This window comes from Phocoena phocoena, chromosome 10, assembly GCF_963924675.1.
Source record: "Phocoena phocoena chromosome 10, mPhoPho1.1, whole genome shotgun sequence".
Lineage (NCBI taxonomy): Eukaryota > Metazoa > Chordata > Mammalia > Artiodactyla > Phocoenidae > Phocoena > Phocoena phocoena.
In genome coordinates this window covers 49,006,279-49,033,921 of record NC_089228.1, presented here as the reverse complement: position 1 = coordinate 49,033,921, position 27,643 = coordinate 49,006,279, and the positions used below count along the sequence as shown (strand labels likewise).

Sequence of the window (27,643 nt, the reverse complement as noted above, 5' to 3'; positions counted from 1 at the left end):
TGTCATATAATTGGAATCTGTTGGGCTGCATCCCACAGGCCTGCAAGCCTTGTACTTGCCCAGCTTCAAGACCAAAGAGAGTCCAGAGTCAGTGACAGAGACATCAGTGGTTTAATGGATGGGGGATCTTACATGTCTGAAACAAGGTCCTGGAGCGACACCCCACTGTGTGCATCAGGACAGGGCACTAGTCTTTGCTTCCAGGCAGAGGGGAGGTTACCAGTTATAGGGAGAATTGGCTCCGGTTGGCTCATTGGTTACCAAGGAAACCAGCAGAGGAGCGTGCCCCTCACCTCCCCTTTGGTAAACTATCATAGTGGTGAGATTCTGATCTAAAGATGAGAACAATCACTAGTTGGGGCTGGGGGCAAGTATGCAGGCATTTACTGATGAAGGTCTATGATTAAGAGGGGAGGTCAGTCAAGTGAGTAGGGTGTAGGTGACGCAGGGACTGTACAGAGAGCAAGATATATATGTATGGCTTCTTTTGGGTCACTCAACAAAACTTAAGGAGATCCATTTAGGTTGTTATGAGTATCAACACTCTGTCCTTTATATTTCAGAGTAGCATTCCATGGTATGGAAGTACCACAGTTTGTTTATCCATTCATTGACCTAAGGGCATCTGGGTTTTGATAATTTGTGTCAGATATTCCCTTATAATATCTGTAGAATCTGTGGCAATAAGCCCTCTTTAACTGCTGATATTGATAATTACTGTTTTTCTTTCTATGAGTCTTACTAGGGGCTTACCAATTTTATTAATCTTTTCTAAGAACCAAATTTTAGTCTTGTTGGTTTTTCTCTATTGTCTGTTTTCTATTTCATTGATGTTTTGCTCAGTATCTTTTATTTCATTTCTTCTACTTATTTCGATTTTAGTTTTTTCTTCTTTTTCAAACTTCTTAAGGTGGAAGCTTAGATGATCGATTTTCAATCTTTATTTCCTTTGCAATACAAACACATAATACTATTATTTTCCATGTAAGCACTGCTTTAGCTGAACCTCACAAATTTTGCTATGCTCTGTTCTCATTGTCATTCTTTTAAAATATTTTTTAGTTTCCTTTGTGCTTTGCTTTTTGGCCCATCAACTATTTGGAACTGTGTAGCATAATTTCCAAATATTTGGGGACTTTCTAGATATCTCTGCTATTGATTTCTAATTTAATTACTTTGTGGTCGGAGAACACACTACGTGATATTAAGCTTTTGAAATTAATTGAGACCTGTATTATGAATTAGCACATGGTCTATCTTGGGGAATGTTCTATAAATATTCCAAAAAACCCCCGTGTATTCTGCAGTTGTTGGGTCTTTTCGAAAAAGATCAATTAGGCAAAGTTAGCTGATCCAACTTCTCTATATCCTTACTAATTGTTTTGTCTACTTGTTCTATTAAAGACTGAGAGAGACACCCAAGGACCTGGCACTTAGAATTAAAGATTTTTGAAGAAATATGTGAAAATATACGATTTCTGTGAAATAAAAAATAAAGGCGATGTCCAAAGACTGAAATCTTACAATATCGGCCAGAAACATCTGGACCCTGGGAGCCCCGTGTCAGGCACTTCTTGAACCCTGGAAGAGTCCAGAAAAGGGAAGAGGGCCCCTCTGGGAAGCAGTAGGATTACGAGACACTGAAGGCAGAGAATCCTAACCACAAATACTGAACAAAAGTACACTATCCTTCAGAGCCCTCGGCAGGTTCCCTGGGTCCCTTCTTCTCGCACCCCGGACACCCACACATGCGGTTCTTTGCAGCAGAATTGTCAGCCTTGCGGTCCTCAACAGAAGCAGCACCCTCCCCACCAGACTTCGCAGCGCCGAAGCCCCGGTGTGCGTCAGCGTAGCTCGGGATCTGAGGGCATCTATGCACGCAGTGAGCATAAGCAGCGCAAACCCCTGCATCTTCCGGGAGCGACCCTGGAGCGCGCATGTGCGGGCCCGATTCCAGCTTGTCCCCTCCGGCACTCCGTAGCACTCCCTCGGCGAGCTCCACGTAGGCCGCGCAGGCGCCTTGGGCACACGCTCACCTGGTGCCGTTGTCGCCGTCGCCGCCGCTGCCGCAGGAGCTGGATGGGGGGCCGAGGCCAACCGGTGGCACCCAGAAGAGAGAGACGCGGCGGCGGCGACGCCGACACCCGCAGGACGAGTGTGCCGACCCGCCCGCGAGGCCAAGGAGGAGAGGCGAGGCCCGGCCCCCGCGGTCCCTGGTGTAGAGAACCCTCCGTCGCCGCCGCGGCCGGGTCTCTCAGATTACTCGCCCTCAGGTCTCATTCACATTCAGGAACCCGCGTTGCGCCATGTTCAAGAAACTGAAGCAAAAGATCAGCGAGGAGCAGCAGCAGTTCCAGCAGGCGCTGACCTCTACTCTGGTACTATGGCCGCCGCACTCCCCTAGTTCCCTGACCTTTGACCTCTAACCTGAGGTTTCCCCCCAGACCCCGGACTGGCAAAGAGCTTAGGGCGGTCCAGGTCCTCCGTGACTCCTGACCCGGGTCCCCTATCCTAAAACTCCGTTCTGGTTGGGGGAGGCTGGATTCGTGATACCTGACCTCTGGTAATTTCCCCTAATGCCCAACCCGGTCTGAGAATAAGTGAGAAGGGCTCCGATCTTTCATGATTTTTGACCCATATCGAAGGTTCCACCAACCATCCGAGACCCCAACTCAAGAATGAGGGCGGAATGGGAAAACCAGGGTCCCTTGTAACATCTGATCTCTCGACTGAAGTCCCCTCTCTGATCCCCGACCCGAGATTGAGTACGGAGGGGCCCCTGGCCCGTGACGAAGTCTAATTCCAAACCCTGGTCCAGGGGTGAGGGCCAGGGGTCGAGCCATTCCTGCCCAGGCTCCTTGCAGGAGCATTGGGACCTGAAAGAGGTGGCGGTGTGGCCGGTGTCCAGCGCCCGAGGCTGTCACGAGTTAGTCACTTCGCATAACTTGGTTGATCCGGGACGGGCGGAGGGGCTGACGCTGTGCGGCCCAGCAGGGCTTGCGCCTGTCCGCAGCTCGGCTCTGCTTCTTCAAGTCTCGTTAATATTTGTTTTTCACGAACGCTGTTGCTTCAGGAAATGACAGTTTTCAGGAAAAAGGGGGCGTGTTAGTAGTGTTAATTTAAAGAAGCAGAAGCAGTTTCCTAAGCAGCTGTGATTGTGTGTTTGGGTGCTGGCAGCACGTGGTCCCTTCAGCAAAGGGGAGGGCGTCTGCTAAATTCCTTCCCAGCCTTTCAGAGTCTCAACAGATGGAGCAAATCTCTCTCTTAACTTTAGAGTTTCTACAAGAGAGGCTGTTTTGACTAATTTGGAGGCATTTCTAAACATCTTTAACATAACATTTATCGTATACAACTTTTAAATATAGCTAACTAATTAACAACTACTAAATCAAACAACTATTGAATTTATTCTGAAACTGTAAATTGAAGTTGTTCTCTAAAAATGTCAAGCTCCCCTAGAGGGAAACAGTGGTTGGGATACATAGGTACATGGTACTGAAAGCTTGCGTGTTCATTCTCCCAAGTGAAACGTAAATAGTGATTAAGATTTCAGTACTAAAATTTTACTTTTCATACCATTTACCACAAACTTTTAAATTTTACAAAACACCATTATTTAAGAAACAAAGGAAAAACTAAAAAATGAGGTACAGATGAGGAATGTGGGGAAACAGGCGTGGTAGTGAATGTAAGGGACTCTATACATATCACTGATCCAGGATTCCGCCTCTAGAAATTTATTCTAAGAAAATTTAGGATGTATTAAGCAGTTAGCCACATGGATGTTCACTTCAGTGTTGGTTTTTTTTTTTTTTTTTTTTTTTTTTTTTTTTGCGGTATGTGGGCCTCTCTCTGTTGTGGCCTCTCCCGTTGCGGAGCACGGGCTCCGGACGCGCAGGCTCAGAGGCCATGTCACGGGCCCAGCCGCTCCACGGCATGTGGGATCTTCCTGGACCGGAGCACGAACCAGTGTCCCCTGCATCAGCAGGCAGACTCTCAACCACTGCGCCACCAGGGAAGCCCATTCAGCGTTGTTTTAATAGGTAAAATCTGGGCCAAAATGTTCAACGCTAGGAAATTGGTTAAACACGTTATATTAGTTATTCCGCAGCCTTAAAAAAATGCCGTCATTTATTAGGTTCTTACTCTATGCTAGGCATTTTGCTTGTATTATTTTGTCTAATTCTCACATAACTCTACAACTTAGAGAATCTTTCATACATGGAGTGAGGCTCAAAGGAGTTAAGTAACCTGCCTGATGTCACACAGCTAGAGTTAGAGCCTACAGAGACGAAGGCTCTAACTTGTAGTAAAAGACAGATTGAAAAACAGTGTGTAGGGGCTTCCTTTGTGGGGAAAGTATGTATATAAGTGTGTATATGTATACACACAGAAATAGTGAAAATAGTTTAAGAAGAATATGCTCCAAGGTGCTCATTCTTTTTCTTATTTGTAATATTATCTTTTTTTCATGAGCTTTAACAAAGGGAGGATGTCTTTAGAATAATAGTAAAAGAGCTAGTTAAAAGATAATATATTAGAGCTCCCAGTTTCTATGGGTTGATGCCTCTGGTGAGACATTGCATGTGGAGCAAATAATATCACCTTGTATACAAAAGATTTAAAACAATCCTCTTTGATAACATATATTTATTTAGAATGCCAGAGTAAATTGTTAGTGATCAACTGCTGATAGACACTTGATTATTTTCTGGTCTTGATCCTCAGCTATTCATAACCCTTCAAGTTGAGAAGTTCTGGATTTATTTATTTATTTATTTTGTTTATTTATTTTTGGCTGCATTGGGTCTTCGTTGTTGCGCGTTGCTGCGCGCGGGCTGTCTCTAGTTGTGGTGAGCGGGGGCTACTCTTTGTTGCGGTGTGCAGGCTTCTCATTGCGGTGGCTTCTCTTGTTGCGGAGCACGGGCTCTAGGCATGTGGGCTTCGGTAGTTGTGGCACCGGACTCAGTAGTTGTGGCTCACGGGCTTAGTTGCTCTGCAGGATGTGGGACCTTCCCAGACCAGGGATCGAATCCGTGTCCCCTGTGTTGGCAGGCAGATTCTTAACCACTGTACCATCAGGCAAGTCCCGAAGTTCTGGATTATTGTTTTCAGCGTTAAGGATTTCTTTCAAGCATGAATTAAACAAATATTTTTTGATGGGACAGCCCTTTTATAACAGATTACACATATCCTTGTTTTCTCTTGCAAAGGATCCTGAATTTGTATAATATCAATTTCTTCAGTTTTTTTTTTTTTTTTTTTCCGGTACGTGGGCCTCTCACTGCTGTGGCCTCTCCCGTTGCGGAGCATAGGCTCCGGACACGCAGGCCCAGCGGCCATGGCTCACGGGCCCAGCTGCTCCGCGGCATGTGGGATCCTCCCGCACCGGGGCACGAACCCATGTCCCCTGCATCGGCAGGCAGACTCCCAACCACTGCACCACCAGGGAAGCCCATGTCTTCAGTTTTGAGTATGAATTATTTTGTGTTGAAGGCACCATGCCCTCAGGAATTTAATGGTGTGTGAAAGACAATTCCCTTTTACCCACTCAGGAGGATTTGTTTTTGGTCTACTTTTTGTAATTACTTTGTAGCCTCCCTTGCTATCTTCCCAGTGTTGTTCTTCCAACTTCTGAATTGTTTGGGCTTTAAATCAAGACAAGACACTAAACTTCTAAAATTTTGTGTAAAATAAGGACAAGTACCTAAGAGATTCTTTAGTGTATTTTAGTGTATTAACACAAAGTTTGAGACCTTTGTTTTGAGATTTTGGAGGCCTGTGTGTGCATACTTCCTGGTTCTTAGCTTGCTTTCCAGAAGGGAGATTGCCTGATAGGGATGTTTCAAGTAGAGTGAGTTGTCAGGTGTTGATAATTCTGGGATAAATGAACGATTTGCATCATAATATTTGCAAAACTTTCAGTAATAGTAATAGTGTTAGTAACACTATAAGGGTCCCTTAAGTTTTTGAAAGCATTCAATAAAAGACAGCCTTCTGTAGTCCCCAGTCACTTCTCTTTGGTTGGTGCTAAGATTATTTGAACCCTTCTTTTTTTTTTTTTTTTTTTTGCGGTACGCGGGCCTCTCACGGTTGTGGCCTTTCCTGTTGCGGAGCACAGGCTCCGGACGCGCAGGCTCAGCGGCCATGGCTCACAGGCCCAGCTGCTCTGCGGCATGTGGGATCCTCCCAGACCGGGGCACGAACCCACGTCTCCTGCATCGGCAGGCGGACTCTCAACCACTGCACCACCAGGGAAGCCCTAATATATATATATTTTAAGATTTATTTATTTATTTTATTTATTTTTGGCTGCGTCGGGTCTTAGTTGCAGCACGCGGGATCTTCGTTGAGGCATGTGGGATCTTTTGTTGCTGCCCACAGCTTCTCTCAAGTTGCGGTGCGCGGGCTACTCTTTAGTTGTGGTGTGCGGGTTTTCTTTTCTCTAGTTGTGGCACGCAGGCTCCAGGGTGCGTGGGCTCTGTAGTTTGCAGCACACAGCTTAGTTGCCCCGCGACATGCTGGATCTTAGTTCTCTGACCAGGGAGCGAACCCGCATCCCCTGCATTGTAAGGTGGATTCTTTAGCACTGGACCGCCAGGGAAGTCCCTCCATTTAATATTTTTTTAACAACAAATATCTACTTGGATTTTTAAATTCCTTACAGAATGAATTTGATAAAAATTATTAAAAAGTAATATAGAATACTTTCTAACTTCTTAAGATATATGTAGTGCCATGAATAAAAATATTTTTTAACATTTTCAGGCTTTTTCAAATATTACTGAAACTTAAAAATTATAAAAAGCACAGGCGCAAATGGACAGTTGTATGATTCCACTTGTATGGGGTACCTAGATTAGTCAGTTTCATAGAGCCAAAGAATAGAATGGTGGTTGCCAGGGGCTGGAGAGGGGAGAGGGGAATGGAGAATTACTGTTTAATAAGAACAGAGTTTCAGCTTGGGAGGATGAAAAAGTTCTGGAGATGGATAGTGGTGATGGTTGCACAACAGTGTAAATATAATTAATACCACTGAACTGTACACCTACAAATGTTTAAAATGGTAACTTTTATGTTATGTATACTTCACCACAATAAAAAAAAATTAAAAGAAAGTGCAAAATGTGGGACTACCCCAAACCTGCAGAATTATAGCTTTTTTAGAGTGGGGCCTCAAAATGATAGTTTATATAATAGAAATTTTTTTTAAATTCCACAGACAGCAGAGGAAAGAGTCACTTTCTGAAGGAACATAGGCTTTTTGTAAACGCCACTTGGCAAAATAATTAGCCTCAATCTAAAAAGCGTAACTCCCAGAGAGAATATTTAGATCAGAAAAATCAGAATGTCTTGAATGTTTATAAATCTGTATTTTGACCAGGGAGCATATAGTGGCTATTTGTATTACTTTATATAGAATATACATTAAGTTCTCATGTTTTAAATAATTTAAACAGTCCTTGTTCATGTGATTTAAAAAATCTGTGTGAAACTTGAATAGGGTAAGGGCCATACAAAGTTCTCTCATCTGCTTCTTAGTTTGATAGGAAGGGCTGGAGGAAGAAATTCTAGAGAGTCTTTGTCTCTGTAGCTTTCAGGATGAATTAACCCAATTTGTTAAACTGTGATGTTCAAAGACCCCAAGACATAGATGCAAATTATACATACCTTAACTTTACATCCCACGGAAGCTGTAGGCAGATTCAAAAGTGCATCCTCCTGGGCCCAGGTGAGAAAGCAGGGCTGGAAGCTTTGATGTAGAAATTCAGTTAATGTGTTGATAAAGGTCAGGGCTCTTAAAAGTATAGGATTTTGGCTAACAGCATTTGGTTTCTTCACCTTCTAAACCACAAAATATTAGGAAGACGTTCTCACTTAAACATTTATTTGGCTAGCTATTAAATTCCAGGTTGAAAAGTTTCCCTCAGACCATTAACTGTTTTTCTTCCTTCTAGCATCATGTGTGCTGATGAAAAGTCTAATTCCAAACTTGTTCTTTCTTTATTGGTAGTTAACTTGATCTTTGAATCTTTTCTTTTTCCTTGATGCTAGAAAATTTCCAGTTTTCTTCTTTTTTTTTGCAGTACGCGGGCCTCTCACTGTTGTGGCCTCTCCTGTTGCCCCCCTCCTTTTTTAAAAAAATATTTATTGATTTGTTTATTTACTGGCTGCGTTGGGTCTTCGTTGCTGCACACAGGCTTTCTCTAGTTGCTGCGAGCGGGGGCTACTCTTCTTTGCGGTATGCGGGCTTCTCATCACAGTGGCTTCTCGTTGCGGAACACGGGCTCTAGGTGTGCGGGCTTCAGTAGTTGTAGCACGCGGACTCAGTAGTTGTGGCTCACAGGCTCTAGAGCACAGGCTCAGTAGTTGTGGCGCACGGGCTTAGTTGCTCCGCGGCATGTGGGATCTTCCTGGACCAGGGCTCAAACCCATGTCCCCTGCATTGGCAGGCGGATTCTTAACCACTGTGCCACTAGGGAAACCCTAATCATATATTTAATTTCCACAAATAATAACACTAGTCAACACTGGATAGTTAATTTTAGCCACGTGCTTTCTTGGTGCATTGCATGTATTAACTAAATTAATACATGAAATAATAAAAGGTGTGGATTTGTATTATCCCGATTTTACAGATTTTACAGATAATAAATTGAGGCCTAGAGAGGTTAAATAACTTGTCTGTGGTAGACAGCTAGTACCACACAGCTAAGTGGTAAAGCTGAGATACGAACCCAGACAGTCTTGCTCTAAAGCCCATTCTCTTAACCAGAGTACTATGCTTGTTGCTTTGTTTCAGTTTTTAGTAGCAGCTTGTGTTTTAACGGAAACTAGAGCTTCTCAGAACTCTTGCAGGATAAGTGTTATATATTATACGTACATATATATTTAAGTTCTCTTCCTTGATTTATCTGATTGCTCTGGGTTACTTGTTATACTTGTATTTCTTCATACTTGTCATCGTTTATGTTTTTTCTTTTTTTTTGAGAAAAATGTCTTGTTATTATTGGTTGTTTGTTTATATTTATGAAGACCTGGTGGGTGGTTTATTTCAGTAGCTAACATGGGTTTTCTCTGCTCTTACCTGCTGCTACTCTCCTGTGTCGAGGGCCAGCCAAAACACAGAGAGTCCTGCTTTGAAAGGTGACTGTACGATTTAGTATCCAAACATTCTTATGAGTGAATGGGGACGCTACTGGCAGTTATCATGGAACATAAACTGGCATGAACTGGGTGAGACTGGGATTGCCTTGGTCAGATTGGGGTGTATTGTTAGGCTGCTGCTTTGTGGTACCAGCCCCTGCTATTGGAGCGCTAACTCCTCCAAGGTGTTGCTCTTTATATTTGGCTGTTACTGTTGTCTGGAGATCTATTTGGGTTGGGGGAGGCTGACGCCACATACCTCTTTGTCTTGCAGACACTTAACACATTGCTGAGAGCAGTAATCTCCCTTTATAGTGTCTAAAACTGTGATTTTTTTTTTCCTGTTGCAGAAAGTTGCTGCTGCCTCTCCCGCAGAGCTTCTGTGCGTGTTCAGGGTTATGGTTACCTTTGCCCCGATTTTTCCACCAATTTGAATCCTTTTGCCTTTGAGTCTTCAGAAATTTATTTTCTTTTTGCCTGTGGTGTTCTCTCTCTTGTTCTAGAGTGTTAATCTGTCTGCTTTTCTAATTTTTAAATTTAAACTATTTTTAAATTTCCAAAGGCTGTTTCTTATTGTCTTTTGCTTTTTTATAGCATTGCTCTTGACATAGTGATATATCTTTTCTCTCTCTGAGAATAATGGGGATTTTTTTCTTTTGTTTTCTTTTAATCTTTATTGTGTTAGGGTTTTTTAAAAAATTTTGTTTATTTATTTATTTACTTATTTACTTGGCTGCGCTGGGTCTTAGTTGTGGTGTGCAGGATCTAGTTCCCTGACCAGGGATTGAACCGGGACCCCTGCATTGGGAATGTGGAGTCTTAACCACTGGACCACCAAGGAAGTCCCATGTTTGTTTTTGGTTTTGGGTTTTTTTTTCTTCTTGTTTTTGGCTCCCTCTTACATTGGAAATTTTCTTTATTGAGTGCTCTGGGCTATCTATTCATATTTAAGGGCTAGGTACTAACAATCTGGTGCTATTTGGAAGTAGCATGTGATTGACACTGGGACTCACTGGTGGGTGACATGCTGTAAACTGGTTTTATTTTTGGGAGAAATATCTACATGTTGGTAATCAGAGGCCTAGCTGCCAAGTTTCTGGAAGCAGGTCTGAGAAGGACTGCTGGAGGTTCCACTGTTCACTGTGCAGAACATCGCCTAATCCTGCTCTGTTTAGTCACACACTTTGCCCTTCTCTCCTGTCTTACTGTGCTTGGTTTCACCCAGTTTGAAGCCTCACTGGCTCCAGAAAATAAACCTCTGTTTCTTCAGAGGCTATGTAAGGTGGGACAGGGGACCTGGGGAATCTTTCAACCAATCTTTCTGGTTTTGATCCTGTCTCATCTTGCTTTATAACTTTAGCTTTAAGTCCTAAGTCTTTTTAGGGTTCTGGGGATGAAAATAGGCTTCTTCTCATCACTATTCCCTTCTCCATGGGGTTGTAGTGGCTGTCCAGCAGTACTGTTACTTTAGTATTCTTTCACTCACATACAGTATTCTGAAAATTGGTTGAAATTTAACTCTTCGGGAGGGAGAGAAAATAGGAACATATATAGCCAATCTACTATGTTTAACTAGAAGTCTCCTTAAATTACTTTTGAATGAGTGGATTTTGCCATATTAAAGGGCTGTTTTTGAGAGGTAAGCATTTATAACATGAACAGCAGTATTTCATTTCCGGCACTACTATTTAGATGTCAGGATGTGGAAGGTACTTTATTACAGACATAATGGAAAGCTCTAATAATTTTGGTAACTAGTATACAGAGGTTTATGTGAAACATTAACTCCCAGTTACTTTGGCCGTTCCTTTATAGCTGGGATGTCGGATGGATTTGGCAGAGACTTTCAGGAGTGCCGTGGTGAGAAGGAGTCTACGGCTTTGTCCTTGCCATGATTGATTACCATGGGTGTGGGAGGGAGAAGTGAAGCCAGGTGTTTGTTATGCTTGTGTAAGAATAACATATCATCTATTGGGGGCATAACTTGAGAACTGAGTAGTGTCAAAAGGCCTCTAAGCAGCCAAAATTTTAATGTCACTAACTTCATATTCCATAGTTAATGTATGTTGTTCATAAGAATACTTTAAAAAATCCCTCGCTTAGAGCTTCCTTATGCTTATTTTGTCTACAGTTCCAATAAATGTAGTTATCTAGTTTCTAAACTAGTAGCAGGCTAAAATGGACAGAGAAGATATACTACAAGTAGCATATCGACAGGAATGACAACTGACCTAGAAAATGTTAAATTATATTGAATTTCCTTTTATCTTTGGAAACTAGAATTAGTTATTTTCGGAAAGGTGAAACCTGATTTCAGAAAAGTGTAGATTCAAAATGGTTAAACCTCATTGTTATCTCCAGACCCCTTCAGGTATTAGTGAGGTTTAACCATCTTGAATCTATAGGTAGATATCTATCTAACAATTCAGCTATTTTGAGTAATTCTTTCTATGAAAACTCCCAGATAATAGAGCCCCTTATGGAATAAACTATGATTAACATAGTTTTGACTTTAACGTAGAACTTCCCAGTAATGTGAATGTCCAAAATTTGTGTTCTTGTTATCTTTAGATTTTGTTGTTCAACCTAGAATTAATGCTTTTTAATTTCTATTTTGTGGTATATTTAAAATATATTAGATATATTTGATGTATTCTAGATTTAATAGTTAGTGGCCATGTTTATCAACATTGTTCTTATACAGACAACATGGTATGATGAAAGCAGTTCAGGTGGGTTGTGGAATCTGTGGATAGGGATCAGCTTTTTTTTTTTTTTTTAAATGAAAGACTAGATTAGTTCAAAATGTGGCATCTTATGTTGTAAAGGTTAAGGTTTCATAAAACTTTTGTTTTAGAAGTGTCTGTGTGAAAAGGATGTTGTTGTTTTACTGTGGGTCCCAGTGAAAAAAAATTCAGAAATAGTGATCCAAAGAATACTGGGGAAGTGGATGAGGGGCTCAGAAGACCTGTTTGCTAACCCAGATCTTGCAGTATGCAACCTGATCAAGCCACATAAGCACTGTGAGCTTCTTACTTTCTTGTCAGGAAATTGGGGATGATAACTTGTCCTGCTTACCTTTCAGATTGGTTGTGAGAATCAAAAGAGAAAGTATTTGAAAACATTTGTAATTACAGAACGCTTCTTTATTTAACAGAGCCTGCTAAGGTGCTGTGCTGGTGTTGCATTTGTCTTGAAGGGTAGATGTAGTCTCTGTACCGTAGGGTTGAGAGACAGTTACTCCTGGTGTGGTGAGAGTGTGAGGGGATCAGGGTGACATCTGATAGAGTCTTGGTGGGTAATGCAAAGTCATGGTGGTGTTCAAGGCTTATTATTCCTAAAGGTGACTGTACTAGCTTCCTAATGTTGCATAACACATTACCACAACCTTGCTGCCTAAAAACCCAGTTATTGTTTCACAATCTGTATGTCAGAAGTCTGGCATGACATGACTGGCTTCTCTGCCCAGGGTCTCATAAGACTAAGATCAATTATTGTCCAAACTGTGTTCTCATCTGGAGGTGAGGGTCCTCCTCCATGCTCATGTGGTCGTGGTAGAATTTAGTCCTTTGTGGTTGTAGGACAGAGGTCCTTATTTCTTGCTGGCTGTTGAATGGGACCGCTTTCAGCTCCTAGGGCTGCCCACAGTTCCTTGCCACTTGGCCCCCACATGCCTTTTCTTTCAGGGTAGCAGGAGTACATCTCTGCTTTCTGCTGCTGCCTCTGCACTCTGGACCCATTTGAAGGGCTTGTGTGATTAGGTTGGACCCACCTAGACAATTTCCTTTCAATTAACTCACAGTCAACTGGTTAGTAACCTTAAATACACCTGCAGAAACCTTTTTGCTATGTAAGGTAAGATAATCAGGGCAGTGATATCTCATATTCACAAGGTGAGGGTCATTTGGGGTCATCTTCAAATTCTGCATACCACAGTGACTAAAATGGGTTTTTTTGTACTGAAGTTGAGGGCTATGGTCAATTAAAATCAGTTAGTTGGCAATAAAAATATAAATTCTGAGCCTGGTTATAGCCATCAGGTTTTTTTTGGTAAATAGCCATGAGAAATCTGAAGACAGATTTCTAAGCTATAAGAATTAATTAGACCAAATTTAGTTTGAAGGAATCTAAATCCTTATATATTTTGAAGTGAGAGGATAGCCTGTTAAAGATCCAGGACTTTGGGATAAACACTCAAGTACAGTTAGTTTCTTATGCATGTTTTATACTTTACAGTCATATCCATTCCCTCATGTGATCCTTACTTTTGCAACTCCAGAGGAAGACCTACAAGCCATCAGGCCAAACCTTGCCACGTGGTACTACTTTTTGGAGGACAGTGTGTGTTAGAACCTATTCTTTAATTTTATAAACCCCAACATTTGATTTTGCCGGCTTATCCAGAGCTGATGAGGCTCCAATTATGATTAGGCTCACATGAGGCCAAAGTAAAAAGACATAGTGCCGGGCTTCCCTGGTGGCGCAGTGGTTGAGAGTCCTCCTGCCGATGCAGGAGACACGGGTTCGTGCCCCGGTCCGGGAGGATCCCGCGTGCCGCGGAGCGGCTGGGTCCGTGAGCCGTGGCCCCTGGGCCTGCGCGTCCGGAGCCTGTGCTCCGCAACCGGAGAGGCCACAACAGTGAGAGGCCCGCGTGCCGCAAAAAAAAAAAAAAAAAAAAAAAAAAAAAGACATAGTGCCACTTAAAAAAATTCACAGTGGAGGTGTACTTTTCAAGTGATTTCAAGGTCCCTGTCTGAAGTAGCCCTGTCCTGGCATCTGGGCATTTGGAAAGCTGAATTATTAACCCCCAAATTTTTTGGATATGATGACATCACAACAGAGAGGGTTAGCTAAGAGCTGTATCCTTTAGCCTAGTATTACTTCTGTAATTACTTTCCTAACTTTTTGCCCTCTCAGTGACCCTTTTATTTTATTTATTTATTTTTTGGTCTGTTTTTTAAAATATTTATTTATTTAATTTTTTTTTGCTGCGTCGGGTCTTAGTTGCAGCATGCGGGTTTCTCTCTAGTTGTGGCGCAGGGGCTCCAGAGCATGTGGGCTCTGTAGTTGGGGCATGCGGGCTTAGTTGCCCTGTGGCATGTGGGATCTTAGGTCCCCAACCAGGGACTGAACCCATGTCCCTTGCATTGGAAGGTAGCTTCTTAACCACTGGACCACCAGGGCAGTCCTGGTGGCTCTCTTTTATTAAAGGAGATATTACATACAACCATTTAAAAGTAGATACAAATGGAGTTTCTCCTGGTCATAGTGGTAGCGTTTGAAACATCTACAGCCTTTGAAGCTGGCATGGTTTGAAATTTATGGCTCTAGGTGTGGGAAGGGTTATTGCACTTCCCTCAACTTCAGTGAGAACTGTTTCTGAAGTGCTCTGAATACTTGTGATTTTTGTTTCAGTCCTGGGTAAACACTGTCCGTGCTTTCCCTTCCCATTTTCTAAGCACAATGTTGGCTTCATACATTTTCTAGACATTTAAAACATTGATAAGTTTCAGCTTTATTTCACATTCACCCATTTTGTTGCTTAAAATTTTAAGGCCTTCCTGTTTCTGTTTTATCTTGATTGAGAAGGGATATCTTATCCCCTAAGGTAACTGCTGCACATAGCTAATTCCTTCTGTCACGTTGATTTTTCTGGTTCATCTTTTAGAAGGTATGTGTGTGCTGGAATTCTACGAAGCAGAAAAGGAGTCTATTAATGAATAGTTGGTGACTTACAGAATTTTCAGGAGGGTCTGAAAGTCTGGGCTGATCGCTCTGCTCAGCCACACTTGGGGGGGCTGCACTAATGAGAATGTTGCAGCTGCCTCAGTTTGGCAGCCTCGCATCTTGCACTGGACAGCTTTTGTGAACGACTGCATGAAGCTCCGCGTCCCCATGTTCACCAGCTGATGAACTGTATTAATTTTGCATGTCTGTTTTCTCATATTACCCACTTATGACTCAGACTCTCATGTGGGTATGTTCATTGGTGGAGTTAGGTCACCTGCCCTAGATGAAAAGAAGACTGGGGTGGTGAGTTTTCTGAGTTCTGACTTACAAGCACTTACAAGAGCTGTTTAGAAAAAAAGGTTATTAAACTTTGTCATGTTTTGTTGATGTTTTCCCCTCCTCCCAATTAATCTATTCCTTTTGATTTCTGCTTCTGACATAAAAGTCTCTTTCCCATTCAGAGATTATAGAAATAGACTCTCATATTTTCTCTTATATTTCAATTAAAAATCATTTAAATCTTTAATATAGCTTAAGTATGAAGTGAGGATCTGATTGATATTGCTCCCCCATATGGATGGCCATTTGTCCCAGCACCATTTATTGGACATCTGTCTTGATTAGAAATGTTAGACTTACTGTAAACTGAATATATGTGTGTGTAGAGTGTGTGTATGTGTGTGCAACATTCCTCGTGACCTCTCTGTTCTAGCATAGCCACAGCAGTAGGTACTGACTTGACAGATTAGGGTTGCATTTGTTCATTCAATCATTTATTTAACAAATATTTATTAATGCCTTTTTAGGTAGTGCTGTACAGACTACAAAAGGGTAAGACATTGAGACATTTCTTTGTGGAGATGAGTTAAGATCTGTCTTGTTATGGGTGATGGTGGGTCTTGAAGTTTTGGTTTTATACTTTTTGGACTGTTTTTAGCTCACCTTAGAGTACACCTCAGACTCCTAGTTTAAATTTGGGGCCCTTTCTCCTGTGGGTTTCTGTATAGGAGTCGTGTGTTCCTTTACAGAACAAATGGACTGGCATCTCAGTATTGGGCTATGGTGTGCATGGTGTTCTCAAAGCAAGGCCCTTGACTAGAGAGATGTTTACCTGTGCAGTTCATTATATTGAATATTAGAGCTGGATGGCACTTTAAAGATTGAATTGACAATTTTATTTTATTTTAATTTTTTTGCGGTACGCGGGCCTCTCACTGTTGTGGCCTCTCCTGTTGCGGAGCACAGGCTCCGGACGTGCAGGCCTAGCGGCCATGGCTCGTGGGCCTAGCCGCTCCGCAGCATGTGGGATCTTCCTGGACTGGGGCATGAACCCATGTCCCCTGCATCGGCAGGCGGATTCTCAACCACTGCACCACCAGGGAAGCCCCGACAACCTTATTTTTTAATGAACTTTTAACTTTGGAATAATTTTGATTTATAGGAAAGTTGCAAAGATAGTACAGAGAGTTTTCATATACTTCTCACCTGGTTTCAGTTTCCCCTAATGTTATCTTCTTTTAAATAAAATTTTATTTATTTTTGGCTACGTTGGGTCCTTGTTGCTGCACGTGGGCTTTCTCTAGTTGCAGTGAGCGGGGGCTACTCTTCTTTGCGGTATGCGGGCTTCTCATTGCGGTGGCTTCTCTTGTTGCGGAGCATGGGCTCTGGGTGTGCGGGCTTCAGTAGTTGTGGCACGCAGGCTCAGTAGTTGTGGCTCGTGGGCTCTAGAACGCAGGCTCAGTAGTTGCGGCGTACAGGCTTAGTTGCTCCGCGGCATGTGGGATCTTCCTGGACCAGGGATTGAACCCATGTCCCCTGCATTGGCAGGAGGATTCTTAACTACTGCACCACCAGGGAAGTCCTAATGTTATCATCTTATGTTACCATCACGACCTTATTTTTGAGGTTAATTTTAGCCCTCAAAATGTTAATTTAGCTAAGATCATAGTTCTAGTTGGTGGCAGAATCAGACCAAGGACCCAGGAGATAGCCTGGGTCTGCTAGTTGATTATGTTTCAGTTATCCTTTTCTGTTTTTCATGTATTTGCTCTTTTCCTTCCTTTCACTGGGTTCTTTGGGCATGGACTATGAGAAGGACTACTTAGTACATAGTGCGCTCATCAATGTAGTCTTTCTAATTTGTGCAATAATTTTTAAATCTAGGCTTCCTCCAATTCTTCAACGCCAACGAGAACCAGGAGCAGGACGTCTTCATTTACAGAGCAGCTTGATGAAGGTACACCCGATAGAGAGGTAAGTTTGGAATTTCTTCTTCAATAAATCTTTTACAAGAAGCTTATTAATTTAAAATGTAATGCTACTGTTGATAACAAAATGGGAAATTACTTAATTCCTAGGTATTTTTTTAGTACAATTTTTTTTTCAAATAGTACTGTTGCTTTTGTAAAGTGTGTTTTCTTTGAATATCTTAATTTGAGAGGGTAATATACTTTGCCTTTAATATTTGAAATTTTCAGAATGATTTGATAACAATTTATTCAGCATAGCATTATGTGGGGAGAAGTCCTATATTTTCAAGCTAGTGATTGGAAACTGTGAAGTAACTCCTAATTCCATGTGACTTGGAGCTGGCACTATAACTCAGATTAGATTTTTTTCCAACTTTTTTTCTTTCTATGAAGGATTATAAGCGTCATGCAAGTAAAACATAAGTACACAAATCAGGGTAAAAAGAGGGTAAGAGAAAAAAGGATAAAAAATAAATGCATAAATCAGTGAATTATTATGAAGTGAATCCCTATGTGACCACCACCCAGGTCAAGAAAAGGAACACTGCCAGCACTAGAGTGCTGCTTCCCTTCCCCACAGAAGAGCACCATCATCCTGACTTCTTGATATTTGCTTCCTTCTTTTTTTTAAATTTTATAATTTTTATAGTACCACTTAAGTATGCTTTCTGTTGTAAACCTTATAGTTAAACCTTTGGGTTGTCTAATTTTTGGCTATTATGAATTATGCTACTGTGAACATTCTTGTATATTTCTTTTGCTACACATGTACCAGCATTTCTTTTGCTATGTACTTAGGAGTAGAATCACTGGGTTAAAGGGTATACATAGTTTTACCATTGAAGGTAATGCCCATTGTTTTTCAGAATAGTTGTAGAATTTTACCTTCCCACCAGGAGTTTATGAAAGTTCTTGTTGCTCTATATCCTTGCTAGTCTTTAATTTCAGCCATTCTGGTGGTGTGTAATGTTCTCTTATTGTAGTTTTAATTTGCGTTTCGCTGATGACTAAGATTGATCATTTTTCGTCTGTGTACTGATAACTTCTTTTGCGAAGTTTTTACTTAAGTCTCTTGCTAATTTTTCTATTGGTTTATCTTTGTCTTATTGATTTGTAGGAGTTCTTTTTTATATAGTGTGGATAGGAGTTTTTTACTGGATACATGCCTTGCAAATATCTGCTTCCACTCTGTGGCTTGCCTTTTACTCTCTTAATGGTGTCTTTTGAACAGAAGTTCTTAGTTTTAATGCATTCCAGTTTATCAATATTTTATTTTATGGCTAGTGTTTTTCATTTTTTAGTATTCTTTTCTTGCCCTTCAGAGTATTTCCCATTATTATCCTGTTTTACCTTTCACATTTGGATCTATACTCCATTTGGAAAAGATTTTTTTCAATATGGTGTGAGGTAGGGATCAAGTTTCACCACCGCCTCCCTCCCCACATAGCTATCCAGTTGTTCCATTCTTTCCATACTGCTGTACTGTGCTACCTTTTTTTCAGAAACTAAGTGTCCATTGAGTGGATTTCTGGACTCTTGTTTCTGTTCTGTCATTTGCTTTGTCTTTGATCTGATCCCACACTGTCTTCATAACTATAGTTTTATGTTAAATCTTGCCCTTATTAGAGCAGGTCTTCCCTGTCTTAGTTTTAAAACCAGAATTCCATAGACTGGGTGGCTTAAGCAACAGACATTTATTTCTCAAGAGTTCTGGAGGCTGGGCAGTCCAGGATCAAGATGCCAACAGATTCAGTATCTGGTGAGGGCCCTCTTCTTGATTTGCACACAGCTGTCATCTCATGATGTCCTAGCATGGCATTTCTTTGTTGCATGCACTTAGGGAGAGATGGAAGAGTGGGGAGGCAGCTCTCTTGTATCTTTTTCTTTTATAAGGACAGTAATCCCATCATGAGGGCCCTGCCCTCATTACCTCATCTAACTCTAATTACCTCCCAAAGGCTCTGCCTCCAAATACCATCACTAAATATCCTTGGGGGTTAGGGCTTCAATATATGAATTTTGGGGGACATGAGCAGTCCATAGCACTCCTACCTTGTTCTTCTTGAATGTCTTAGTAATTCTTGTACCTTTCCATATAATTCCACATAAATTTTAGAATCAGATTTTCAAGTCTTAACAAAACAAACTCAAAACAAAATAAAATATAGCACTGACAACAAAGAAACAAACCTGTAGAGATTTTTATTGGGATTGCATTGACTCTATAGATTAGTTAGGGAAAAGTCTCAATATTATGAGTCAAATTTTATAATCTTTTCAATATTAAAAGTAGTACTGGACTGAGCATTTTACATAATGCATAAGTTACAATGCTGTTCCTTTTTTTTTTTTAAGTATTAAAAACATGTATTCTTGAACAGTGATTTGGATGGAAGTAGTATTCTGAGAAACTTTTTGTTTTTGTTTTTTTTAGGATAATGAAGCTATTTTAATATTATTTAAAATAAGAACAACCTTTAAACCATATGAAGTGGGCAATAGGGGAGAAGCACGCCTTCCTGAGAAGGGTCCTCTGAGAAGGGTCTTCTCAGGGGCAAAGGCAGCAAGGGTGGGTGGGCAGGAGGGAGTGCAGGCCTGGATGTCAGCGGTGCTTCCTCGGGGCGGGCTCTGCAGGTAGGAGAGTTGGCTCTGGGGCTTGGCAGCTCCTGGCTGGAGTGGAGGGAGCTGGCCTGGTGGTCCGTGCCAGTGACTCAGGCAGGGAGGGGTAGGGCAGGGGTCAGCTGGGTAAAAGAAATGTGGGTTTGAGTGTCAGGAGGAGGTGGCCTTGGCTCTCATAGGGGGACGTCAGGCTGCAGGAGGCCCAGGCCCGGGAGTGCTGACCCGCCCCCATCTCTCCAGCGAGACTCTGTGACTGTGCCCTGGGCGGGTGGGGGGTGGCGGGGCCTCACAGCAGGGTGGGCGGCAGACAGGGAAGGCTCAGGCAGGGCTGCTGATCAGGCTGGGGCTCAGTGTCCTCTTCTCGGAGGCGCTTGCACCCGGAGCAGATGCTTCTTCTCAGAGGCCCCGGCCTGGGCACAAAGATAGGGACCACTCCATTCCTCATCACGGGCCGGAAGGCCAACAGCCTGGGCTCGGGGCTCTCAGACCTGAGAGGCCCGTCGAGCCGCCTTTGTCCTTCCTCGCATCGGCTGAGGGCCCTCAGCGCGGTCTCCTTGGCACAGGGGTCCAGGGACTCCTGGCTGGACGGACACGTGGACAAGCTGCTTAGGCTTTCAGCGGGGGCAGTATGGATGTCCACCAGGCTCTGCGTGTGGCAGGAGAGGTGGGCGTTCCACTGGGACCTCATCGTGAAACCGTTGCCATGGCCGGAAAACCCCAGCCCCGAGGAGGTGCGGAGGGGCGGCCCGTTGGGAAGGCGCCTCCAGCCCTGGGGCACCGAGGACCCGCGGACCGGGTAGTACTTCCAGCTGCGCAGGGCGGTGGGGAGCGGCCGCCTGCTGCGGAACCAGAGCTCGTGATCCTGGCGGCGGCGGCGGCAGCACAGGATTGGGCGCCCGTCCTGGCCCATCGGGAGGCAGGTGCCGCTGGCGGGCCCGGTCCATGGGAACCATGGGGACCGGCGCTTCTGGGCGTGGGCTGGCTGCATGGCCTTGGCCGTGCCCAGGTACATGCTCAGGTAGCTGCCCATGCTCGCGGGTCAGCAGGGTCGGACCTTCGACGGGCTTTGGCTTCTGTGCGGCCCCGAAGTCTGTAGACGCGAAGCTTACGGCGCTGAGGCGACCGTTGGCATCGGGGTGTGGGACGGGTTCGTGGAGCGTTGGAACCTCTGGGCACGAGGTCCTGCGCGCGCCAGGCCAGGGCCTCGCGGACCGACCCGGGGCCTCGCGGACCGACCCGGGGACTCGCGGGTGGACCCGGGGCCTCGCGGGTGGACCCGGGGCCTCGCGGACCTGGGGCCTCGCGGACCTGGGGCCTCGCGGGGCGCCCCTGTGTTTTGAGCACAGGGGATCCTTCAGCTCCCACTGCTGGCCCAGACGCTTGGCTCTGGGTGGCAGGAGAGCCCTCCACTTTTTGCCCTTGACATTTAAAGGGAGAAAATATAATAATTTGTACCAGGTCCTGAAAATTGACTGAAGGGCACTCTCTTTCATTACTGTAAAAATGAACAAAATGCACTTGAATGCTCCTTTAAGGAAAAAGAGCAAATTTACTTGTATTTCTATAGAGGCTGTGTGCTTCTTCTAGAATGGTTGCTAATGTCACTTTTTGTAATTTTATTCTTTTTTTTTTAACATCTTTATTGGGGTATAATTGCTTTACAATGGTGTGTTAGTTTCTGCTTTATAACAAAGTGAATCAGTTATACATATGTTTCCATATCTCTTCCCTCTTGCGTCTCCCTCCCTCCCACCCTCCCTACCCCACCCCTCTAGGTGGTCACAAAGCACCGAGCTGATCTCCCTGTGCTATGCGGCTGCTTCCCACTAGCTATCTATTTTACGTTTGGTAGTGTATATATGTCCATGCCTCTCTCTCACCCTGTCACAGCTCACCCTTCCCCCGCCCCATATCTTCAAGTCCGTTCTCCAGTAGGTCTGTGTCTTTATTCCTGTCTTACCCCTAGGTTCTTCATGACAGTTTTTTTTTCTTAAATTCCATATATATGTGTTAGCATACAGTATTTGTCTTTCTCTTTCTGACTTACTTCACTCTGTATGACAGACTCTAGGTCTATCCACCTCATTACAAATAGCTCAATATTGTTTCTTTTTATGGCTGAGTAATATTCCATTGTATATATGTGCCACATCTTCTTTATCCATTCATCCGATGATGGGCACTTAGGTTGTTTCCATCTCTGGGCTATTGTAAATAGAGCTGCAATGAATATTTTGGTACATGACTCTTTGAATTTTGGTTTTCTCAGGGTATATGCCCAGTAGTGGGATTACTGGGTCATATGGTATTTCTATTTGTAGTTTTTTAAGGAACCTCCATACTGTTCTCCGTAGTGGCTGAACCAATTCACATTCCCACCAGCAGTGCAAGAGTGTTCCCTTTTCTCCACACCCTCTCCAGCATTTATTGTTTCTAGATTTTTTGATGATGGCCATTCTGACTGGTGTGAGATGATATCTCATTGTAGTTTTGATTTGCATTTCTCTAATGGTTAATGATGTTGAGCATTTTTTCATGTGTTTGTTGGCAGTCTGTATATCTTCTTTGGAGAAATGTCTATTTAGGTCTTCTGCCCATTTTTGGATTGGGTTGTTTGTTTTTTTTGTTATTGAGCTGCATGAGCTGCTTGTAAATTTTGGAAATTAATCCTTTGTCAGTTGCTTCATTTGCAAATATTTTCTCCCATTCTGAGGGTTGTCTTTTGGTCTTCAATGCTGTTATTCTTTAGGATAGATTTCTAAGAGTGGGATTGCTGGGTCGTAGGGTGTATGCAAATTAAAAAATTTGAAAGATTTTTCCAAACTGCCTTGATGTTATTTTAAAACATAATTTTAAAAAACCTTTATTTAATAGATGTTGATAGCAAAATAAACTTAAAAACTTCATAGTTTTTGCATTCAAAGTTAATGGCATATATACTGTGTCCTTGGTTTATGTATTTAAATGATCTGACAAAGTACATAAGAGTATAAAGTATATGCATACTTTCTTTGAGATCTTATTTTCTTATGCATTATTTGCAGTATTGCAATTCTTTAACTTTATGGTTTCAAGTTTAATGTTGTTGAACTTAGTTTATATGTGTAACCAGTTGGAATGAAAGCTGCAGTACTGAGTAGTGCAAACACTTTTTGCAGTCAGTGTTAATGGCATCATTCCTACACTTACTATATTGGTTGATATTATGGTATATTGGTTTACATATAATATAGTAGAAACCTTGAAAACAACTTGTTGATTGCTACTATTGCTTTTTAAAAAAGATTTATCTAGGATGCTTTAAAACATTAAAATTGAATATGTCTTTACAAAATAATCCTTTCTGAAAGGGATGGTTTGAGCATTCTTTTACAGCAGGCTAAGCAAGCTAAAGGTTAGTTTTTATTTCTTCCCAAATTTCAATACTGAAGGTCCTGTGCTTATAGGTATAGTTTAAGAAATGGTTTCTGATTGAAAACCAAAGCAGTATCATCACTTCGTCTCCTTGCTTTTTTTTTTTTTAATTAATTAATTAATTTATTTATGGCTGTGTTGGGTCTTCGTTTCTGTGCGAGGGCTTTCCCCAGCTGCGGCAAGCGGGGGCCTCTCACTATCGCGGCCTCTCTTGCAGCGGAGCACAGGCTCCAGACGTGCAGGCTCAGTAGTTGTGGCTCACGGGCCCAGTTGCTCCGCGGCACATGGAACCCTCCCAGACCAGGACTCGAACCCGTGTCCCCTGCATTGGCAGGCAGATTCTCAACCACTGCGCCACCAGGGAAGCCCCGTCTCCTTGCTTTTTAAGCATTTTCTAACAACTCTAAAAGATGTTTTTGACCACAAAGTGAAATGTAAACTTTAGTTCAACTTATTTTACAATAAATAAAGGACTTTGAAATTTCATGATTAACTTATAAAGGACATTACATAAAATTATCTTGTTATAGAGAATGAACCTGAGGACATGAGGAGGGGGAAGGGTAAGCTGGGACAAAGTGAGAGAGTGGCGTGGACTTATATACACTACCAAATGTAAAATAGATAGCTAGTGGGAAGCAGCCGCATAGCACAGGGAGATCAGCTCAGTGCTTTGTGTCCACCACCAAGAGGGGTAGGATAGGGAGGGTGGGAGGGAGACGCAAGAGGGAGGAGATATGGGGATATATGTATATGTATAGCTGATTCACCTAGTTATACAGCAGAAACTGACACACCATTGTAAAGCAATTATACTCCAATAAAGATGTTAAAAAAAATTAAAAAGCTTGATGGATAAAGTCTAAGACAGATCCATCTTGTACCATAATCCACCTTAAGGTAAATGGTAAATACAGATGTATCATCTAACCTAATGTAAAAATCCAGATTTACAAAACAAGTCAATGAAAATATAATTTCTTTTCCCTGTTGCAAAAAATAGAAAAAAATTGTTAGTCACCATGCCGCACTCCCCTCCCACCCCCAGCCCCAGGTTTTTCATCTTGTTAAACCTCTAAGATGGAAGATACTCTGTCAGTGATGGGATCCTTACTTTTAGTTTTAAGTTTATTTTTAGCAAAATGTGGAAGTTTAATTCAAATTATAAATATTTGTCCCATCTCTCCAGTAGGTACAGTAAAGTCTTTGTAATCTAGAATGCTTGGGAAGTAGAATGGTTTCATTAAGTTGATATTTCCATCAATTAAATGTTTTACCTTTTTTCAGCTATTGCTGAAAATCCTAATGTCTATTTTCCCATATTAGTAAATATTATATGTAAATCTAAATAAGTCTGTCTTTGATTGCAGTGTCTCAGGCTTCCTTATAGGGCTGTAAAAAATCATCTATATGATTGTAGACCTTAAAGGCAAAGGAGAGTAGGGTGATGTGCACTGACCCTGAGGTCTGCGGCTCTGTGGCGCTCTTTCATCCTGCACAGATGGCTGATCTGTCCAGTTGACCTAGTACTCTCTCCTGGGGATCCTAGGCACAGCCTCAATACCCTCATCAATCTCTTCATTTTTTATCGTTCTGTTGATATTTTCTGTTCCTCCCTGCATCAGTTTTGGTAATATGTGTCTGTCTAGGAATTTGTCTGTGTCATCCATGTTGTCCAGTTTGTTGGCATACAGTTGTTTGTAGCATTGCCTTATAATCCTTTTTATTTCTGTAAATGCAGTAGTAATTTTTCCTCTTTTATTCCTGATATTAGTAATATAATATGAATCTTCTCTCTTTTTATTTTACTCTGTCAAACAAAATATGAACCAGTGTTTGATTCCACTTTCTTGATGAGTGTAGTGAGCATTCTCAGGATTGGAGTGGCATGCTGATCTTTGATGACTTATTTTTCTCAAGTCCCAGATGCCCTGGGACTTAGCAGAAATTACTTGAATCTGTTTTGTTACTTTCCTGGTTTTCTGGCCTGATATCTGTTTTTTGCCATCTTTATATAGCCTTGGTCTTTTCAGTGCTCATCAGTCCTTTTTTGCTATCTTTTTTGTTTAATGGCTTTGTATGTCTTTAACTTTATATATAGTGGAAATATCCATATAGACAAAATAGGGCCTTAATTCGTGACCTTCGATTTGATCAAAATGATTTAACCACAGTCTGTACTGCATATTTTCTCACCTGCTGCTACTATAGGCAGTTTTTTTCTTATATCTTCTGCTGAGTATATTGTGTACTTCTTAAGGTATACATTATTGCAAATAATAAGGAAGTCAATTTGACTCAAAAAAGTAAGTGTTGCTACTAATAGCTATATATAACAGTGTCTGTGAAGATAGAAACAGGACCTCTTCTCTTCAAGGCAGAGATACTAAAAGATACTAAACTTTTTAGGGTCCCTCTCCTAATAGGAGGTACATTAGTACATAGGAGACATATTAATTCATTACATACAGTGGATGCTAGTTAGCAGATGCCTTTCCGCTGGCGTTAGGACTTAATTTTCTCTTTGAACTCTGGTTGAGAAGGACTGGGGGGGTTCTGTGCTGCCAGAGTTTGATTGAGTGCTGCAAGCCAGAGGCTAAAGTGGGGCTCATGGCACTGGTGAAAGGAGGCTGAAAAAAGCGTTTCCCAGCTGATGCATAGAGCTCTCTGTGGCCCATTGTGAGAAGCTGCTGTCTCTAGGGAGGCTTCGTGACCAACAACTGAACCAAACCTCGCATCAGCTTAGTGACTGAATCTGTGATAACCTCTGTGTTGTGATAGGGCAGGAAACCCAAACTGGGGCCCAGGGAATCAGATTGACTGGATAAGGAGGGATGAGCACAGGAGGAAGGAGAAGGAAAATACCTTCCTCAAAATAAGCCTGTAAATGAAAATGCTAAAATAAATGCTAAGAAGACAGCCAATAAAAATAGGAATTGGGATATCAGTTTATTCCAGGTGAAATTAGAATAATTAAAAGGGCAGTCTGGATAAGACTTTGAAACAAGTATTTTCAGTAGGATAAATGAAGTAATAGTTTTCTTAAAAAGAACAGAGAATTGTGGGGGAAAAACAGGCCATAAAATAGACTAGGTAGATATGAAAAAGAACCAATTAGAAATCCTGGAAATAAAAAAAAATGATATAAGAATGTAAATCAGAATAAAACTCAGACTGGTCCCAGTTCAAGGGAAAATTAGGGAGTTTGAAAAGAATACTGAGTAATCCCACCAAAAACACAGAGATAGAGATAGATAATTATCTAAGAGTAAGAGACATGGAGGATAGATTGAAAGCTTTCAACACATATCTGATAGGAGTTTTAGACAGTCGTCATGAATGTTGAGATACATAAAACTTTAGTCAGTGTTAGTTCAACTGATGGGACCACACAGAAGAGGCGAATTAAATTCTTAGCAGATTTGAATTAGAATTTCAACAGTTTGAAAGAGTTGAGACAGACTTATTGAGGATATTTGAGAACTGAATCTTGGGAGACTTTGATAGGCAAAAGAAGCAAATGACAAGGACCACAAGTGGGGAGGAAGCCTCCTTAGGCTTTGAAATAGCTGTCAAAGGAAACTAATTTCGACATACTTTGCTTTTTTACTTGGGCTATGGCATGGGATGTAAATTGTTGTTTGGTAGCACCTTCTTTTGAAATGTTTGGTCAGCATGTGTTTCTATACTGGTTTCTATACAGCTTTTGTGTTTTTCTCTTAAAATTCCAAATCTACTTTTTTTAAAAAATAAATTTATTTATTTTATTTATTTTTATTTTTGGCTGTGTTGGGTCTTTGTTGCTGCGCGCAGGCTTTCTCTAGTTGCGGTGAGTGGGGGCTACTCTTCGTTGCAGTGTGCGGGCTCCTCATTGTGGTGGCTTCTCTTGTGGAGCACGGGCGCTAGACATGCGGGCTTCAGTAGTGTGGCACTTGGGCTCAGTAGTTGTGACTCGCAAGCTCTAGAGCGCAGGCTCAGTAATTGTGGCACACAGGCTTAGTTGCTCCGTGGCATATGGGATCTTCCCGGACCAGGGCTCGAACCCGTGTCCCCTGCATTGACAGGCGGATTCTTATCCACTGCGCCATGAGGGAAGCCCCAAATCTACTCTTAACTGTGAAATTTTAAATTATTTCCTTATGTGATATGAAGAGTGACTTCATTTCAAAAATTAACTTTGGAAGCCTAAGAAGAGTGAATTTGTATAGCATTTAACTTAAGATAACATCCACTCAAAAGATGACCTTTCTGAGTTTCCGGGAGAGTAAGATTTTCAGCAGGAGTGGAAACTATATGATACCCTAGAGCCAAACAGGCATCTAGTGTATTTTAGTATACTACTGACACTAAATTTTAGGGTTTAGTGTAAGATCAATTCTTGAATCCTACCCAAAGAGTACCAGTTATTAACATAACCAAAAAAGACTTTAAAAAAAAATTTGTCTCATCTGTAAGGTGGCCTCTAATGTAGGACCAGATGAAGA

General features: G+C 42.0%; 1 protein-coding gene across 4 annotated transcripts in view; it reads left to right on the top strand.

Annotated features, from left to right (window-relative positions):
- The first annotated feature begins 2,306 nt into the window (after positions 1-2,306).
- Positions 2,307-27,643, top strand: part of GOLGA4 (golgin A4) — a 106,128-nt gene continuing 80,791 nt past the window's right edge. For 3 of the 4 annotated variants that reach the window (XM_065884681.1, XM_065884680.1, XM_065884679.1), the window contains exon 1: positions 17,047-17,130. Coding sequence is in view for 1 of the 4 variants with exons in the window: in XM_065884678.1 (XP_065740750.1) it covers positions 2,307-2,378; positions 17,041-17,130 (162 nt within the window). In the remaining 3 variants the exon portion in view is untranslated. Of the gene's footprint in view, positions 2,379-17,040; positions 17,131-27,643 lie in introns of those variants that run through there. The other variant, XM_065884678.1, reaches the window with a different exon arrangement.